General features: G+C 38.4%; 1 protein-coding gene across 3 annotated transcripts in view; it reads left to right on the plus strand.

Moving 5' to 3' along the window:
- Positions 1-12,951, plus strand: part of KLHL5 (kelch like family member 5) — an 83,325-nt gene extending 70,374 nt beyond the window's left edge. For all 3 annotated transcript variants that reach the window (XM_065907467.1, XM_065907468.1, XM_065907469.1), the window contains 4 exons: positions 1,479-1,641; positions 4,799-5,011; positions 7,196-7,367; positions 12,280-12,951. In XM_065907467.1, the coding sequence (XP_065763539.1) occupies positions 1,479-1,641; positions 4,799-5,011; positions 7,196-7,367; positions 12,280-12,336 (605 nt within the window). In that variant the 3' untranslated portion in view covers positions 12,337-12,951. The remainder of the gene's footprint in view (positions 1-1,478; positions 1,642-4,798; positions 5,012-7,195; positions 7,368-12,279) is intronic.
- The last annotated feature ends 4,753 nt before the right edge of the window (positions 12,952-17,704 follow it).

Consider the following 17,704-nt stretch of genomic DNA (forward strand, 5'->3'; position numbering starts at 1 on the left):
TGACTAACTTAATGTAGTTTCTTATAGTACATAGAATGAGAATGGCCATTATCTAGCTCTGTCTTATACAGATGAGATTGTGCATGGGGTACTGTCATTAGTTCTAGGTACCATACAAAAGAGTTTATTGAACTGTAGCAAGTTCAAAGGAGAATGATCATATAATTCAAAGTGTCTTCTTTAAGCCTTTATTTCCATTTCTGTGTTGTTCAGAACAGCTTTGTTCTTACTAATTTACCTTATAATAAATGTTTTAAACATTATTTAAAGTAATGTTTGAGCTTACAGAAGAAATCTTTACTTAAGTAAATTTTAAATTACTTAATTACACTCACACACACATGTAAAAATATAAAATTGTCTATGTTTTATGTATATTTGGAGATAGGTAATCTCCTATAGCTAGTACTGGTAGGACACAAATGAGTAGAATGGTATGTTGATTTGGTTCCTGCATGGACGGTGACTATTTATGTCATCTGGCTGCGATTTCACAGAAATAGATGTCTCTGTATCACAATATTTGTATTTTGGCCTTCAAGTGATGTGTATTTATATCCCACCTGACTGTGGTCATGTCATGCTGCTGCTGGTGCTAAGTCACTTCCCAAAACCCTCCACTGGCTTTCCATCTCGATTAGAGTAGAATCCAAAGTCCTTACAGTTGTCCCGAGCACTGCATGATCGGAGTCCACCCTCCGGCTCATCCACTACTCTCTCCCCCTTACTCACTAACTGGACTCCTAGCTGTTTATTCCACAGACACGCTAAGCATGCCTCAGGGCCTTTGTATATACTCGTCCTCTCATCTCGCCTTCTCTTCCCCTAGATACCTTCAAGCCTGGTTTCCTAACTTCATTCACATTTCTGTTCAAACATCACTCTATCCGAGAGGTCTCCCTGATCCTCTCTACCCTTTTCCTTTATTCCCAAGTAAAATATCAGGTCCATCAGGGCAGAGCCCTTATCTGTTATGCTCTATTAAGTACCTGGCACGTGGTAGAAGCTCAGTAGCTATTTGTTGAATAAATGAACATATGAATCTGACTTGGTTCTCTTGTGATGAATCAGACCAAATATATTGTGGTATCAAATCTAACTAGAGCAAAATCTCATGAATTTGAATTAAAGGAAGAAAAGAATAAAATTGCTGTTTTTAAATATATTGCAAATCCAAATAGTTGAAAAATATTCTAAATATGGCAAAACTGTGCATATTGTATGCTTTTTAAATAACTTTCCCCTGTTGGACCTCAAAATGCTCCCTCTAAAACTTTTAAGACCAGGGTTACAGTGCTATTTTTCCCCCTTACCCACCCACCTATCTATCAAGAAGAGCCGTGTTCTTCATAGCCAATATCTTTGTCATAAATTTTTATCGTAAATTTTTGCTCAGTTAAATTTGCTTCTTAAAGGTTCACTTTACTTGTATTGCAATGAAGGACTTTTCCGCTTGCGTCTTTCCTGTCCCCTTGCAGGCGTGGCCGTCCTGGAAGGCCCTATGTATGCAGTGGGAGGTCATGATGGCTGGAGCTACCTGAACACCGTGGAAAGGTGGGACCCTCAGGCTCGCCAGTGGAACTTTGTGGCCACCATGTCCACCCCCAGGAGCACGGTTGGTGTGGCTGTCCTAAGTGGAAAGTAAGGACGTATTTAAAGTTCCACTTAAATGTGTCAAGCTGTGGCATGTCCAACTTAAAGACACACAGAAATCACGAGAGAAATACTTTGAATGATGAAAACAAGCTTGCTAGTCTCTGTTTTGTAACAGTTCTAAATATAAATACCTCAACACTGAGTTAGGGTTTTATTTTAATGTATAGATATTCTAAATTTCTAGTTATTTTAAGTAAATTTTGTATAAATATTCAGTATAGTCAAAATCTGGTGGTTTATATAACTTGAAGAGTTTTTTTTTTTTTTAAGTTATATAGTCTCACTCATATTTCTCTAAATAATTCCTTCCATCTCTCCTACTGATTTTTCCTTTTTTAAATATGTGTGTGTTTTAGTCACGCAGTCATGTCTGACTCTTTGCAGCCCCCATGGACTGTGGACCACCAGGCTCCTCTATCCATGGGATTTTTCCAGGCAGGAATATTGGAATGGGTTGCCATTTCCTTCTCCAGGGGATCTTCCCAACCCAGGGACTGAACCCAGATCTCCTGCTTTGGGAGGTGGAGTCTTTACCAGTGAGCTGTGGGAGAAGCCTTTCCTCACTTACGCTTCTTTCTTAATCTTGGTAAACTGCTGAATACTAGAATGCATTTAGAAAGAAGTGTTCCCTTGCTTCTTGTCTGCTCTAAATAAACATATTTGGATAGAGCCACCACTAATAGCTCTTGGTTACTCAAAGACTAAAATATATAGTATCTTTTCCAGGCCTTTCTTCCATAAAATGAAGACCTGTATGGTTATTAAATAAAAATTGTTTGTTATATAACTTTACTCATTTAAAATGCTTTATCATCATCTCCAGAAAGACAAAAGAATAAAGGTTCAAATACAGAAACTTAAAATTATTTGTAGGAGTTGCTACTGATTATTAAAAGATTTAGATTTTATGGATGATGAAGTACAGGCAGATAGAGATTAAATAACTCATCCAAAGTCACAGCTAGTAAATGATAAGTGGTAGAACCAGGCTTCAAACCCAGAGAGTCTGGCTCCAGGGCCCATTCTCTTAATGATTGTACTATACCACTTTTCACAAGGAAGACCCAGGAATTCACTGTGAAGGGCTCACAATACCTGGAAACCTGTTAGACTGTGCTTGTGTCTATTTTTAGTTATTGACATTTTCTAGTAGTTGATTCCTTCTAACATTCTGTGATCTGTATTTATATAATTACTCTACCAAGTATTAGTTTAAGATGAGGGCAGTTTACTGTTAAGGCAGTAACATCAAAAAAATAGTTTTTAACATAAAATTTTAACAAGTTAAAGTTTCAAATAAATTTCAAATTCCATGCTATTAATATATTTTAAGTTTAAAACAAGATACTGCTGCAACTATATTTTGCTGTTTAAGATATGTTATCTTATCATTTAAGAACCAGTTTGAAACCTGGGTTCGATCCCTGGTCAGAAAGATCCCCTGGAGAAGGGAATGGCTACCCACTCCAGTATTCTTGCCTGGAGAATTCCATGGACAGAGGAGCCTGGCAGGCTACAGTCTGTGGAGTCACAAAGAGTCAGACATTACTGACTAACACTTCACTTGAGTGGCACAGGTATTATAAATTATGAATTAAAATTATGAAATACATCTTTTAAATATGTATATTGTAAATACTTAGTGTTTTAATGGGTAGAAATTTGATATAGTTCAAATGCTGGTTCTTAAGAATTAAAAGATAACTGAATATAAACTAAGGCATCCATACATTCAAAATGTGTAAGCTTTTGTACATACAGTAAGCTGAATTTATTATTTTACAAAAAACTGATAGAAAAAATATCTACAAAGAGTTTCCCAGGTGAATAGTAAGTCCAAGAAGATTTTGTGCTTAATAAAAAATATTGATATGTCCAAATATTTAAAATATTTTACATACTTTAAGATCAGAGTAAAAATATTTTTAATTAGGGCCTCCCTGTGGCTCAATGGTAAAGAATTCACCTTCCTGCCAATGCTGGAGACGTGGGTTCTGTCCCTGGGCCGGGAAGATCCCGCATGCCTTAAGGCAGCTAAGCCTTAAGCAGCTGAGCCGCAGCTCCTGAGGCTGTGCCCTGGGGCCTCTGAGCCGTGACTGCGCACCCCCGGGCCACCGCCGCTGACGTCTGCACACCCCAGAGCTGTCCTCTGCAACGAGAGCGGCCGCCACAACTAGCAGTCCTCATTCCACAACGCAAGTAACCCCCGCTCGCTGCAGCTCGAGGAAAGCTCACACACCACTGAAGACCTCGCACAGCCAAAAAAAAATAAATTATTTTTTAAAATAATATTTTTATTAGTGCAGTAGTAATAATATGATTAATAATGATCTTAGTGCAGTGTATTGATTGATAATGAATTTCTGTTGGCTTACCAGGCAACATTTAGAACATTAACATACCAATGAATATACATATGGTATTTTAATGTCCTAAACATGGTCTAGTAGATGAGTATATTTGAATGATAATTCTGTTCTCATATTTCACTATTGCGAATACATCCCAGATGACTGTTGACTGTACAGCTGCTCAGTAATGTAGCTGTTGTCCTGCTTCTGCTTCTTACTGGGTGACCACATGCAAGTTTCTTATCTCCATGAATCCCAGTTTCTTTACCTGTGAATCAAGGATACAAATAGTTTGTCATAGGATCACTGTAATGATTAAATTAGTACATGTAGAGTGCCTCGCCTGTGGTATTGCTCAGAGAAGGTTAGTTTCTTTTATTTATCACCAAGTCCTATCTTAGCTATTTAAGAAATGTCATGGTATATTCATATACCATCTTTTATCTGTTTTAAGACACACTTTAACATCTCTAAAATTGTGATGTATTCTGCAATCAGTGGTAACTTGTCAGATGGCAGCTGTGAAAAAGTTGTCTTTGCTCATGTGAGTTTATGCTTTCTTTTTTATGTATGTACAGAATGATATGTAATATATACAAATATATGATATATACATGTGCCATTCAATAGGTAGCACATCTTCTTTCTTAATGGCACATAGATTGACAGTATTTCTTATAACTGATGACACCTTGAATTCAATGAAATACCATAAGAATAACCTCTTTCTTTATCCTATGCATAATAATAGCACTGTCTCTTATTTACCATTCAATTTGCTCTTTTTATAGACTTTATGCAGTTGGTGGTCGTGATGGAAGTTCCTGTCTCAAGTCAGTAGAATGTTTTGATCCGCATACTAATAAGTGGACACTCTGTGCGCAAATGTCAAAAAGGAGAGGGGGAGTAGGAGTCACTACCTGGAATGGATTGCTGTATGCCATCGGAGGACACGACGCGCCTGCGTCCAACTTGACTTCCAGGCTATCAGACTGCGTGGAGAGGTATTTCCTGTGAAATAAAACTAGAAATGAATAAACAAACCTAAGCCTCTGAAACTTTCACACAGATTAATAACTTTTTTTGTTTGTTTTTATTTTTTAAATTTTAACTGGAGGCTAATTACTTTACAATATTGTGGTGGTTCTCCTGCCTGGAAAATCCCATGGATGGAGGAGCCTGGTGGGCTGCAGTCCATGGGGTCGCTAAGAGTCGGACACGACTGAGCGACTTCACTTTCACTTTTCACTTTCATGCATTGGAGAAGGAAATGGCAGCCCACTCCAGTGTTCTTGCCTGGAGAATCCTAGGGATGGAGGAGCCTGGTGGGCTGCCGTCTGTGGGGTCGCACAGAGTCGGACACGACTGAAGCGACTTAGCAGCAGCAGCGGCAGCAGCATTGCGGTGGTTTTTGCCACACATTCACGTGAATCAGCCATGGGTGTGCATGTGTTCCCCATCCTGACCCTCCCTCCCGCCTCCCTCCCCATCCCATCCCTCAGGGTCATCCCAGTGCACCCCGAGCACCCTGCCTCATGCATCGAACCTGGACTGGCGATCCATTTCACATATGATAATACACATGTTTCAGCGCTCTTCTCTCAGATCGTCCCACCCTCGCCTGACCCTGCTGAGCACCCATGAACAAGGCAGTCATTATGAGCTCTGAAACACTGGGGGGGCTGCTCAGGCCATCTCTCCATCTGTCTCCAGAAGCCCCCTCAGAGTCTTCCCTCAGTGTCACCTTAGAACCGATTACGTAATTCATGAGTTGAATCCTATGACAAAGATTTATTGTGTACCTATTTTGTACTGGACATTGTACCTAATAAGAAAAGGAGTCTGATGAATTTTTCAGAGAATGAATTAGGAGCTGGAAGCCAAATGAGCGAAAAGGAGAGGGACATTTCTGACATGTTTTGATATAAAATGATGTAGTATGAAATAGTAAAAGAAAATAAAGGGCTAGTAAGACTTGAAACTTGAACAAGTTATCCATGTTCAAAACTCATATGTGGGTCTAGGTACAGAGCCTGACATCAACAGAAGCTCTGGACAGTGGATCAGGCCCCCATCTTCTGTGTGACCAGTGGGATGGGGAGAATTGAAGGGATGCAGGAAGCAGATTCAGTGGGAGTGTGTATGAACACACAGGAAACTGTAAGGCAGCGCCTGTCCCCGGAGAACACAGATGATGGAAGTGGCAGGAAAGGAGTAGGGGAGATCGGGCAGATCGTGTCGAGCCTTGAAGCCCTGTTAAGGATCTCGGGTTTTAAAGAGCAGTGAAAAGTTAATGAATATGTGTATGTGTGTGAATTATTTAATAAATTATAAATGACTAAAAGAAGGATAAAAAAATGAAGGTTTGTTGATGACAGTGCTTTCTATGAAACAATAAGCAGAGTTGGTATTTTTTTGAGAAAGCAAGATAGTTAACACCTATGTTTCACCTGTGTCAGGGAGAAAATAACTCAGACTGCTTGCTGCATGTTAAAATCCATGAAAGACACATGGAAGTGTTTAAATACTTTGTCCCATAAATTACTGGCGCGCTGTAGGACCGCACCCAGTGAAAAGCTATTGATTACTACAAGAAGCATATATAAGTCATCTGGAAACAATATAAGTCATCTTAGCATGGTGCATCTGCTTTTAGACAATTTGGGAGCAGTTCTAGTTAACATACTTCATGAAAGGGGTAAGAAACTCTAAAACTGAGCAGTTAACAGTGATTGAGGGGAATTCCCTGGTTGTCCAGTGGTTAGGACTCCGAGCTTCCATTGTGAGGGGTACAGGTTTTGATCCCAGCACCACCCCCCAAAAAAAACACAAAAAGCAAAAAGAAAAGCTGCAATTGAGGCTGTAAGTCATCTTACATAGAGCACCCATCTTATATGGAGCTTCATGAATTGATTTCCTCAGATTTTCAGTAGGCAATCTAAAACCCTAAAGCAGTTTTAAACATTTACATGAGCTCTTTTGAACTAGTTTAAATGTTACACCTCTATAAAATAATTCTGTTGTAATTTAGAAGTTTTCAGGAAAATACTAATTTTTTTCTCTAAAATGTGTTCAAATGTATTTTATGTAATAGATAATAAGACATAAAATAGGATTAAAGAACAGAAGGATTTTATGTAAAGTGTTGTGAGAATAATGTCAGCTCCATTTCTAAAATTTCCTTTCAGATATGATCCTAAAACAGATATGTGGACTGCAGTGGCTTCTATGAGCATCAGCAGAGATGCTGTGGGGGTCTGTTTACTTGGTGATAAATTATATGCTGTTGGAGGGTATGATGGACAGACTTATCTTAATACAGTGGAGGCTTATGATCCCCAGACAAATGAGTGGACCCAGGTATGGCTTTTCATGTTTCATTATTACACTTAGTGTATTTTTGTTAAAAACAATTCTTTTGGTAAAACAGACCCTAATTATGTTCAATATCAAATACATAGCATAAGCATGATAAAGTCATCTCTTAATTAAATATAAGAAAACAGAGGGAGTGTTTAATTTTATAGTATAGTTAAAATTCAAAATTACCTTTAAAGTGTGAGTTAATACTCAGAGAAATTATTAATTGGTTATTATTGTTGTTGTTATTACTGTTATCTGCTGCCACCATTTGCTTACTGAGAATTGATGAGATGTTCTAACATCAGTGAGCAGATAGAACCACAAGAGGCTTTAATAAAGAAAGGAGAGATTGTGGAAAATAAAAAAATTGAACCACTTTCCCAGAGATGGGCAATAATTTTTAAATACTCAAGCAACTGATATTTGGGAACAGAGAAGGACATGGCAGCCCACTCTAGTATTCTTGCTTGGAGGATCCCATGGACAGAGGAGCCGGGCAGGCTACAGTCCATGGGGTTGCAAAAGAGTTGGACATGACTTAGCAACTAAACAACAATAATAACAGATGTCTGGTTATAACCTAATAAAGATGGCAGTCTTACTTAACATTAACAAGTAAGAAACTTGACTTGGGAAGCTTATTAACAGAAAAAAAAATCCATCTTTATTTCTAAAAGAGTCTAGAGCTTCTGAGAATGATCTTTTGAGATCTTTGTTTCCACCATCACCCAGAACAGAACCATGAATTTTCTGCCTCTGGCACACGATTCAATATCTGGTACAGAAAAGGCACTTAGATCTTTAATTGAGCCAAGGTTTACCTTCCCAGGCAGTAAAGAATCTGCCTGCAATGCAGGAGGCCTGGGTTCAATCCCTGGGTCAGGAAAATCCCCTAGCGAAGTGAATGGCTACCCACTCCAGTATTCTTGCCTGGAGAATCCCATGGACAGAGGAGCCTGGTGGGTCACAATCCATGGGGTCGCAAAGTGTCAGACATGACTTAGCAACTAACACTTTGACTTTTACCTACATACATACAAGGAGTAGTGGTAAGTACTGTCAAGATAACAGAATTTCTGAGAAGCCCTGCTGTCACAGAACTTAATTCCTTGGGTCAGTGAGATCTGCACGTGGAAAGGAAGGCTCCACGGTGTGGAGCGTGAAGTGTTGGTGTGAAGTTGGTATGAAGTGTCGCATGGTCCAGGCAGTGAGCTGCGTGGGAAATCAAAGAGAAGAGAGAAAATGGTTGCTGAGAGGGCTTCAGTGAGGAAGAAGTGGCATTCAATGTAAGCCTTAATGACTTGATGTAATTAAAAAAGGAAATCATGTAAGAAAACATGAAATAAATGTCACTAAAGTGGAAATATGCAGGCTATCTTGAGGAAGTGGAGTCTCAAGACTCCGTGCTTGAGAAAAGTAGGAATTCTTGGAGAGGAAGGTTGGAATCAGGATGGAGGTCTGTAATGGTTAACCTGAAGAGTTTGGCAGTAAGAAGCCAGAGGAGACTTTTAACCCAGAGAGCAATGCAGTAATAGAAAATCCACATGTCAGAGGCTGGGGCCAGGGTAAATTGGGTTGGGGCAGGGTAAGTGAAGGCTAGGTGAAAGGACATTTAGAAGGTTGCTTCATTTATAAGGTTTGAGGTGTTGAATGCGTAGGTGGATTTAAGAGATATTACCAAGTCCTGTTAATTTTTTCTTTATACACTTACTAGGTTTGTATAGAGAGGTGCAGCTTCTGGAGAGAACAGCAAAAGAATGATCAGAGAGTATCTTAGTAGATAATGAAATAGAGCATTAAAAGAAAGGAGAGGGGATTTCAATAACATAAAAGAATGAAGAAGATCTGTCATTCATGAAGTTGTCAGGACCTTTGAGAATGTGTTAGAAGCAGAGGCCCCCACACGGTGTAAAAAGTAAAGAGAAGATTAAATGTGGAAGCTAGAGGGGCATGCAGTTTTAAAAATGATGATAATGATAGAACGCTAACACTTAATCCATTTTATGTACCCGGCTCTGTTCTAAGCACTTCACCGTAAAGAATCTTCCCAACAACTCCAGGAGGTAAGAACTGTTATTTCCTCACTGTACTGGGTGAGGTGTCTAAATAGCTGACTCAGTGCCACACAGCAGGTGGAGTTAAAATTTGAGCCTAGCATCTTTTTCACAATTAAAGATGAAGACAGGAGAGTTGACAGAAAGCAAAGTTGAAGGCATTTTTCTGAAAAGAAGGACAGGAAACAGAATTGAGGGCAAAGGCAGGAGGAAAATTTTTGTCTTCCGCAGACTGGAGGAAAGGTTTTATCCTCCAAAACTGGAGGGGAAGGTGAGAATATGAGGATTGAAAGGTAGAAAGTGTTTTCAAGTGAAGAGAATGGTAGGTAGAGAGACTTAGATTGTATGACCTTGATCTTATGTCTTAAATAAGTGAGATCCCTTGGTGAAGGGGAGAAGGCATAATTTGAGGACTTGACTTAGAGCTACAGGATTTCGTTAGAAGCTACCTCAGCCTCCTACCATGGCAGAAGTAGTTGTGAATGATAACTGAGGAACCCAAGAAGAGATGGAAGAATCTCTTTTCCTGAAACGTATTTCATTTAAGCCCTTAGGCCACTTATAAGGAAATCTATTTCAAACTTGCTGTTACAGATAATTAATACTTTATATGCCAAGTCACTCTGTATCAGAATTCATAATCTGTGAACATACAGCCCTTTGGTTTACATGCCATCTCCATTACTTTAAAAAAATTTTTTATTGAAGTACAATTGATATACAATATTATATAAGTTACAAGTGTACAATATAGTGATTCACAATTTAAAGATTATACTCCACTTATCCATACTATGAAATACTGACTGTATCCCCTGTGCTGTACAATGATCTTTGTGGCTGATTTTATACATGTGTGTGCTCAGTTGTGTCTGACTCTGTTACCCCATGGATTGTAGCCCGCCAGATTCCTCTGTCCATGGAATTTTCCAGGCAGAAATACTGGAGTGGGTTGCCATTTCCTCCTCCAGGGGATCCCACCCACGGATCAAACAAACCCACTTCTCTTGGGTCTTCTGCGTTGGCAGGCAGGATCTTTACCGCCGTGCCACCTGGGAAGCCCCATTTTGTGTGTAATTGTTTGTAACTCTTAATTCTCTACCTCTGTTTTGCCCCTCCCCCCTCCCCAGCGGTAACCACTAGTTCTCTAGATCCATGAGTCCGGTTTTTTGTTGTTGTTGTTGTTATATTCACTAGTTGTTGCATTATTTAGATTCCACATATAAGTGATTTTAAAGCTCCTAAATGTGAACTTATAACCATAGTATCTGAAAAATAAATGTTTTCCATTCGATGGTCCTACAAATAGACAGGAGGACCTTTATTTGTATAGGAAATGAAATATGATTATGAACTCTTAAGCCACCACTCACCCCACTACCAGCATTGACCCAAAACAGGAGGTGACCACATTGCATTTAGTAAATTCTCAAAGCTAAACTTTCTAGCTCGTTATCATGACAACATCAGCTATTCACAGGGTAGAGACAGTGTCTTGAGTGTTTTGAGAAAAACTAATTACAGATATTTTGATTTAAATGACTTGGAGGTTACTTCTAGAATACTGTAAGTAAATATGGTTTTTAAATAGGTTATTTGATCAAAAAGATGTAACAGTGATCAAAACAACTGATTCAGGTGGAGAACAATTATGAAGTTCACATTGAAGTCAGGTGTATTCTTAATTGGTCAGGAGAGGAGAGTCAAAATGACCAGAAGGTCGTTTTGATATCATGTACAGGTGGCACAGTGGTAAAGAATCTGTCTGCCAAGCAGGAGACCTGGGTTCCATCCCTAGATCGGGAAGATCTAGGGAATAGCAACCCACTCAACTGTTCCTCCCGGGATAATCCTAAAGACAGAGGAACCTGGCAGGCTACAGTCCATGATGTTGCAAAGAGACACGACTGAGGGACTGACCCCACCACCATTTGACAAAAACACTTTGCGACATATCCGTGCATGCATAGGTACAAAACAAAACCCTTCCCAAATGCTTAATGTTTTAATTCTCTAAGCTCAAATGCATAGAGTCTTACTGGGCTCAAAGTAGTCTTTCTTTTAAAACTATTCTTGTCTACACTTATCTCTGCTATGAATTACCCCAGTGTCTAGAATACTTTTGAAAAAAAAAAAAAAAAGACCATAAGTGAAATATTTAAGAATTGTTCCTTATTCATAAGATTATATTTTCTCCCAAGTGTCTCATATTTCTGTCTCACTGTTCTCACAGTTGTAGAGTTTATTCACCAGGTTTGTTTTTGCTCCCAAGAAGTTGGGTGGGTGATATGTATTATTTATTCACTCTGCTAACAAGTAGTAGAATGAGTTTAGACTTTTCAGCCATGCTGAGAAGGTCATCAATAACTGTGAAGTTAGTGGTTCCTCCAGAATAAGCAGATCCCAGGGATGCAGTGTATTTTGTGCACTCTCTGAGACAGCAAAGTCACGGCCACTCTGGCTAATCCTTGGTATTTTCTCCATTAGTCACAAAGGTACTATAAGTGTTCAGCCTTGCCTCGCATCCATGTTGTACATCATTTTGGCCAAAATAGTGTTTCACGTAGAACAGTTCCTGATCTATCTTTAAAAGTCATCTTTGAAGAGAAGTGAATGCTACATTATTATGTTATATACACAAAACGATTTAGTCCTTGAAGCTTTGGCATCAGGAAGGAGGAGCTCATTTAAGAAAAGGGCCAGCAGAAGAGCTCGGACAGTAGGGTTCGGGCAGCAGCTCTTTGCCAACCACTGTGAGCAAACTGTTTCAATATTTCACTGACTGTTGTGGTATTATCAACATTTTTACGCACAATCCCAACACAAGTCTTTTTGGTTTTTTGTTTGTTTTTTAGGTTGCTCCACTGTGCCTCGGAAGAGCTGGAGCTTGCGTTGTGACTGTGAAACTATGACTCAGCGCTTGTTTTTCTAAATGAAGATATCCTCTTCCTTTATGAATTTAGTATAATTATTGTACTACCAATGGATAACGTTTTTAGTAAATTTGCAACGCCACATTCCTGGGCACAAAGTGCCTGATCTCTAAATGAAGATGTTAAAACACGGGAGGAAAGAGCAGAAGAACCAGGATTAAACACTTTCACTTCTTAGGACATCAAAACTGCATCTGGTGGATTGTGAATGTATGTTCCTGATAAATAAAATATGATGACAATGTGCACTGCTCCTAACACAACCCAGGGTTAATTGGGAATTTCATTTCTTTTAATAATCAAGCACATTTTACTGATACTATTATCCGTATTTCTTTTATTATAGTGCAAATACATCTGATAAAACTTCTAATGTATTGCTTTGTAACTTTATCATACATGAGTTGTAGTAATTTTTATTCATTTGTTTGCTTAACCACGACCACTATTTTAACGATATACTAAAGACTATGCATTTAGTGTTTTTCAGGAATAGCTGAATTTCCATGCTTTGGTTGTGGACTTTTATTTCTAAAATTTCTAAGTGAATCAATTTAATCAACATTAAAGAGTTAGAACAATGACCAAATAAAAGCTTGTTTTGATCTTTGAGGTCTATTTAAATATTCATTCCATCTAGATTCATCAAGAACTTCGTATTATGATGTTCTTCCTTTGGAACTGAAACAAGATGTTTTACATTAAATTTAAGATATGCAAGTTTTGTGGAGAAAATAAATGCTATCTACCCTCTAATGTTCTTTCACCTAAGTAGTATTTAATTATATGAATTTGTTTTCTTTTATATTATTAAAAATGCTTTGATTTTGTCTTTTTATATCGAAGAACTGTTTGGATATTCTTATGTTCTCAAGTCTGTATGTGCCTCTCCTGCCTTGTTTCTGATCTCTTGCCAGAATTAGTAATCCTTTGTGTGTCTTTGTAGTCAAACAGTTTGGGGGGATGGGCTTACTGAATGTTTGGAAAATGAGTTTAAAGTGTTTATTACCCCAACTTTTGTACATTTGTAAACTCTTAATTACACATGTGAATGTTAATACTCTCAGTGAATTATTTATTGTTTGCACAAGTGCACTGGGCAGTATTATTTTATGATAAATTCTTTAGGGTATAAGTCATTAACTTATATCTTAATATAAAAAGAGTATAAACTAAATTCTCACCTTTTAAAAGTTCATATTGTGGTTAATGTGTCTTTACATTCTGTATCAGTGTAGCCTTTATTTTAGTTGCTTCCTTTAAAAATTGAGCTTTTCTTTTTTTTTTTGAGCTGATTTTGAATACTCATGAAATTTTTCTACCTTTGAAGTCAACAAACTTAGGACTTCTATTCTCAAAGAAAATTCCATGGGCATTCTACTGGCGTGGGTACTAAGAAAATAGCAGTGATCATGCCTAATATATTATTATTTCATATATTCATTGTAGTGTGTATATGAATTCAGATATTTTCCTCACAAGGAGGGATCAGCTGTAGAGTATGTATTTAGGGTGAGAGAGAGAAGAGGAAAAACGTATAAGAAACAAAACAAAAATTTCAAAAGCAGAAATGTGTTAGTACATCATCCCTTCATGTGGAGGCTTAGGCCTGGATTTGAAAGGAAAGTACTTATCCTTGTGATTGCTTCTCATCTCCATTCATCATTCACTCTCTCGTTCCCTGCGCCTGCAGTGGAGTCAAACTCACCTTAAAGGACCTGGTTCTTGTCCCTGAGGATCTTCCTTTCCTTTATGGGATTCATTAGAACGGTTCCTTTGATTTTCTGTCCCACTGGAGGGCCTTTCTTAATGGGAGTTTTGTAGTCAATAGGACCTGCTCTTCTGGATACAAATGAAGAAAACCAATTTCTTTTCTAGTGACAGAGCACTTGCCGAAACATTTATTCTTCTCTTAGACTGGGGTCTTGTAAATCTAGAGGAAAATATGGACATTCTTTGTATGCATCATCCAAGACTGCTGTCTTAACTTTTACTGTTAGCTTCTCCATTATCCCAGTGAGCATCTCATCCAGCTGCTCTGTATTTTAGCCCCAATTAATGACCACCTTAAGAAAGATAAGGATATTTGTGAACTATTGAATACTTATGAATTAGGAGCCAAGTTTTTTGCATTCATTAATGTACTTAATTGTTTCCGTTTTATTATTCTCCTTACTCAGATGAGGAATCTGGGGCATGGAGAGTTTTAACCCCAAGATTATATATAGCAAGCTAGTGGCAGAGTAGGGATTCAGGTGTAGGAAGTCTGGCTCAGGAGTCCATTCTGTTACCACTCCTGCTTCGAGGTAGAAAAGTTTCATTTCATGTGAGAAATCATTAAATTTTAAAAAACTTTAAATAAATCATTTATTTTAATTTAAAAGAATGTTAATGCTTTAGAAGTAAAATTTATCAGTTATACTCTTACCAGAAAATTTTGGTTCCTTAATATTGGAGGGATATTTTATTTAAATAAAACTCATATGGAATTTTATATACATTTTGCTTTAGAAAAGTAAATGTAAGTAAGCATACTTCCAAGTTTTATGAATATTAGATAAATTTTATGGTATTTTGGATGGCTCAATCATAAACAAATCAAAAACACGCTTTATGGGACTTCTCCGTTGGTCCAGTGGCTAGGACTCCACACTCCCAGTACAGGGGGCCCAGCTTCAGTCCCTAGTTGGGGTCCTGGATCCCACCTACCACAACTAAAGATCCTGAATGCTGCAATGAAGATCAAAGATCTCACATTTCACAACTAAGACTCGGCACAGCCAAATAAATATATATATATTTTAAAATGTTTTATGACCAACAAAATAGATAAAATACATGAAATAGATGAATTTCTGGAAATACACAGATCACTAAAACTAATTTAAGAAGAAATAAGTGTAAACAGATCTAACAAGTAAAGAATTGACTCAGTCATCAAAACAACAACAAAGAAACTTCAGAACCAGAATTTGGTAGACTTCACAAGTTTATAAGACCAGCATTACTTTGATACCTAAGCCAGGCAAAAGCAGATTTTATACCATGACAAACTAAGAATTTATTGCAAAAATACAGGGGTGGTTCAAATACAAAAATCAATCCATCAATGTAATTTACCACATAATAGAATGAAGAGAACTCAGAAGAAACAACAACAGTGACATGAAAATAAAGCTCTTCATTATTAAAAAAAAAAAAAAAAGATTAGCATCTCAGTTGATAAGAAAAGGCATTTGACAGAAATCAATACCCTTTAATGATAAAAGCACTCAGCAAACTGGAAGAGAATGACATTTTCTCAACCTGTTAAAAAACATTCATGAAAAACCCACAGTTAACCACACAATAAATGATAAAAGATTAAAAGGTTTTCCTCCAACATCGGGAAAATGTCCACTCCCACCATTCCTACTCAACATTGTACAAGAAGTTCTAGCCAAAGCAATTAGGCAAGAAAGAAAAGGAATCGCAATTAGGAAGTAAAACTCCATTTGCAGCTGTTTTGATCCTATATATTAAAACTCCTAAAGAAAACATACACGCAGAACTATGAGAGCTATCATTAATGTTACAAGGTCAACACACAAATGTTAGCTGATTTCTATATACTGGCCAAAAGTGTACAACACTTGGGAATAAATCTAACAAAGGAGGTGTAAGGCTTGTACACTGAAAAGTACAAAACATGGTTGAAATGAAGACCTAAGTAGGTGGAAAGACACGTTCATAAACTGGAAGACTTAAGATGGCAATACTCCACAAATTAGTCTATAGATCCAATGCAATCCCTGTCAAAAATCTTAACAGCCTTTTTTGCAGAAATGGAAAAGCCAATTTTAAAATTCCTGTAAAATGTCAAGGAACTGAAAAGAGCCAAAACAATTGTAAAAAAGAATAGCAAAGTTGAAGGACTTTCTTATATCAAAATTTATCAAAACAGTGTGGTACTGTTACAAGGATAAACATATAGACCAAAAGCATAAAAAAAGCCCAGAAATAAACTATAGCCAGTATCTTATGGTCAGTTGATTTTCAGTAAGAGTGCTAAGACCATTCAATGCAGAAAACATTCTCTTCAACAAATGGTGCTAGATGCATGCAATGCATGCTGTCATACCCGATTCTTTGCCACCCTGTGGACTAGCTCAGCAGGCTTCTCTGTCCATGGGATCTCCCAGGCAAGAATACTGGAGTGGGTTGCCATTTCCTCCTCCAGGGAATCTTCCCGACCCAGGGCTGGAACCCACATCTCCTACCTCGAAGGCAGATTCTTTACTGCTGAGCCACTTGGGGATCCCAAGTGCAAAAGAATGAAATTGGACCCTTCTTTACAACATACTGTTGTTGTTTAGTCACCAAGTCATGTCCAACTCTTTTGTGACCCCATGGACTGTAGCCTGTCAACTTCCTCTGTCCATGGGATTCTCCAGGCAAGAAGACTGGAGTGGGTTGCCATTTCCTTCTCCAGGGGATCTTCCTGACCCAGGTTCGAACCCAGGTCTCCTGCTGGGCAGGTGGATTCTTTACCTCCGAGCCACCTGGGAAGCATGTGCTGTGCTGTTCTTAGCCGCTCAGTCATGTCTGACCCTGCGACCCCGTGGACTATAGCCCACCAGTCACCTCTGCACATGGGGTTCTCCAGGCAGGAGTACTGGAATGAGTTGCCATGCCCTCCTCCAGGGGACCTGCCCAACCCAGGGATCGAACCCAGGTCTCCCACATTGCACGCCACTTCACATCCACTAGATGACTGTAATCTTAAAAACATAAAGTGTTGGAGAGGATGTGGAGAAATTACATAGCGAAGAAAATGGTAAGCCAAGGTGGGGCTTCCAACATCAAGAAAGTTACTGAAAGAAGACAGAGGATAAATAACTGAGTCTCTGGGTCTGAGGCTTCCCTGGTGGCTCAGATGGTAAAACGTCTGCCTACAATGCAGGCAACCTGGGTTCAATCCCTGGGTTGGAAAGATCTCCTGGAGAAGGAAATGGCACCCCACTCCAGTACTCTTGCCTGGAAAATCCCATGGAAGGAGGAACCTGGTAGGCTACAGTCCATGGGGTCGCAAAGAGTTGGACACGACAGAGAGACTTCACATTCACTTTCACTTTCACTTTTTCTTTCTGGGCCTGAAGACAAGCAGAGCATCTCTTAGGTTTTGAAGCATTTAAATGTAATTAGGCTAAATCTCACATTTTATTAAATTTCTTCAGACTTGGCCTTTTGTTTACTGAAATATAGGAAGGTTGAGTCAACTTGATTGTGTGGCAGATACGTGCTAAGCATGTCATATATATGTTCATACATTTAATCTTTACAATAGCCCTATGAAGTAGATATGATT

The sequence above is a fragment of the Muntiacus reevesi genome, chromosome 16, assembly GCF_963930625.1.
Source record: "Muntiacus reevesi chromosome 16, mMunRee1.1, whole genome shotgun sequence".
Lineage (NCBI taxonomy): Eukaryota > Metazoa > Chordata > Mammalia > Artiodactyla > Cervidae > Muntiacus > Muntiacus reevesi.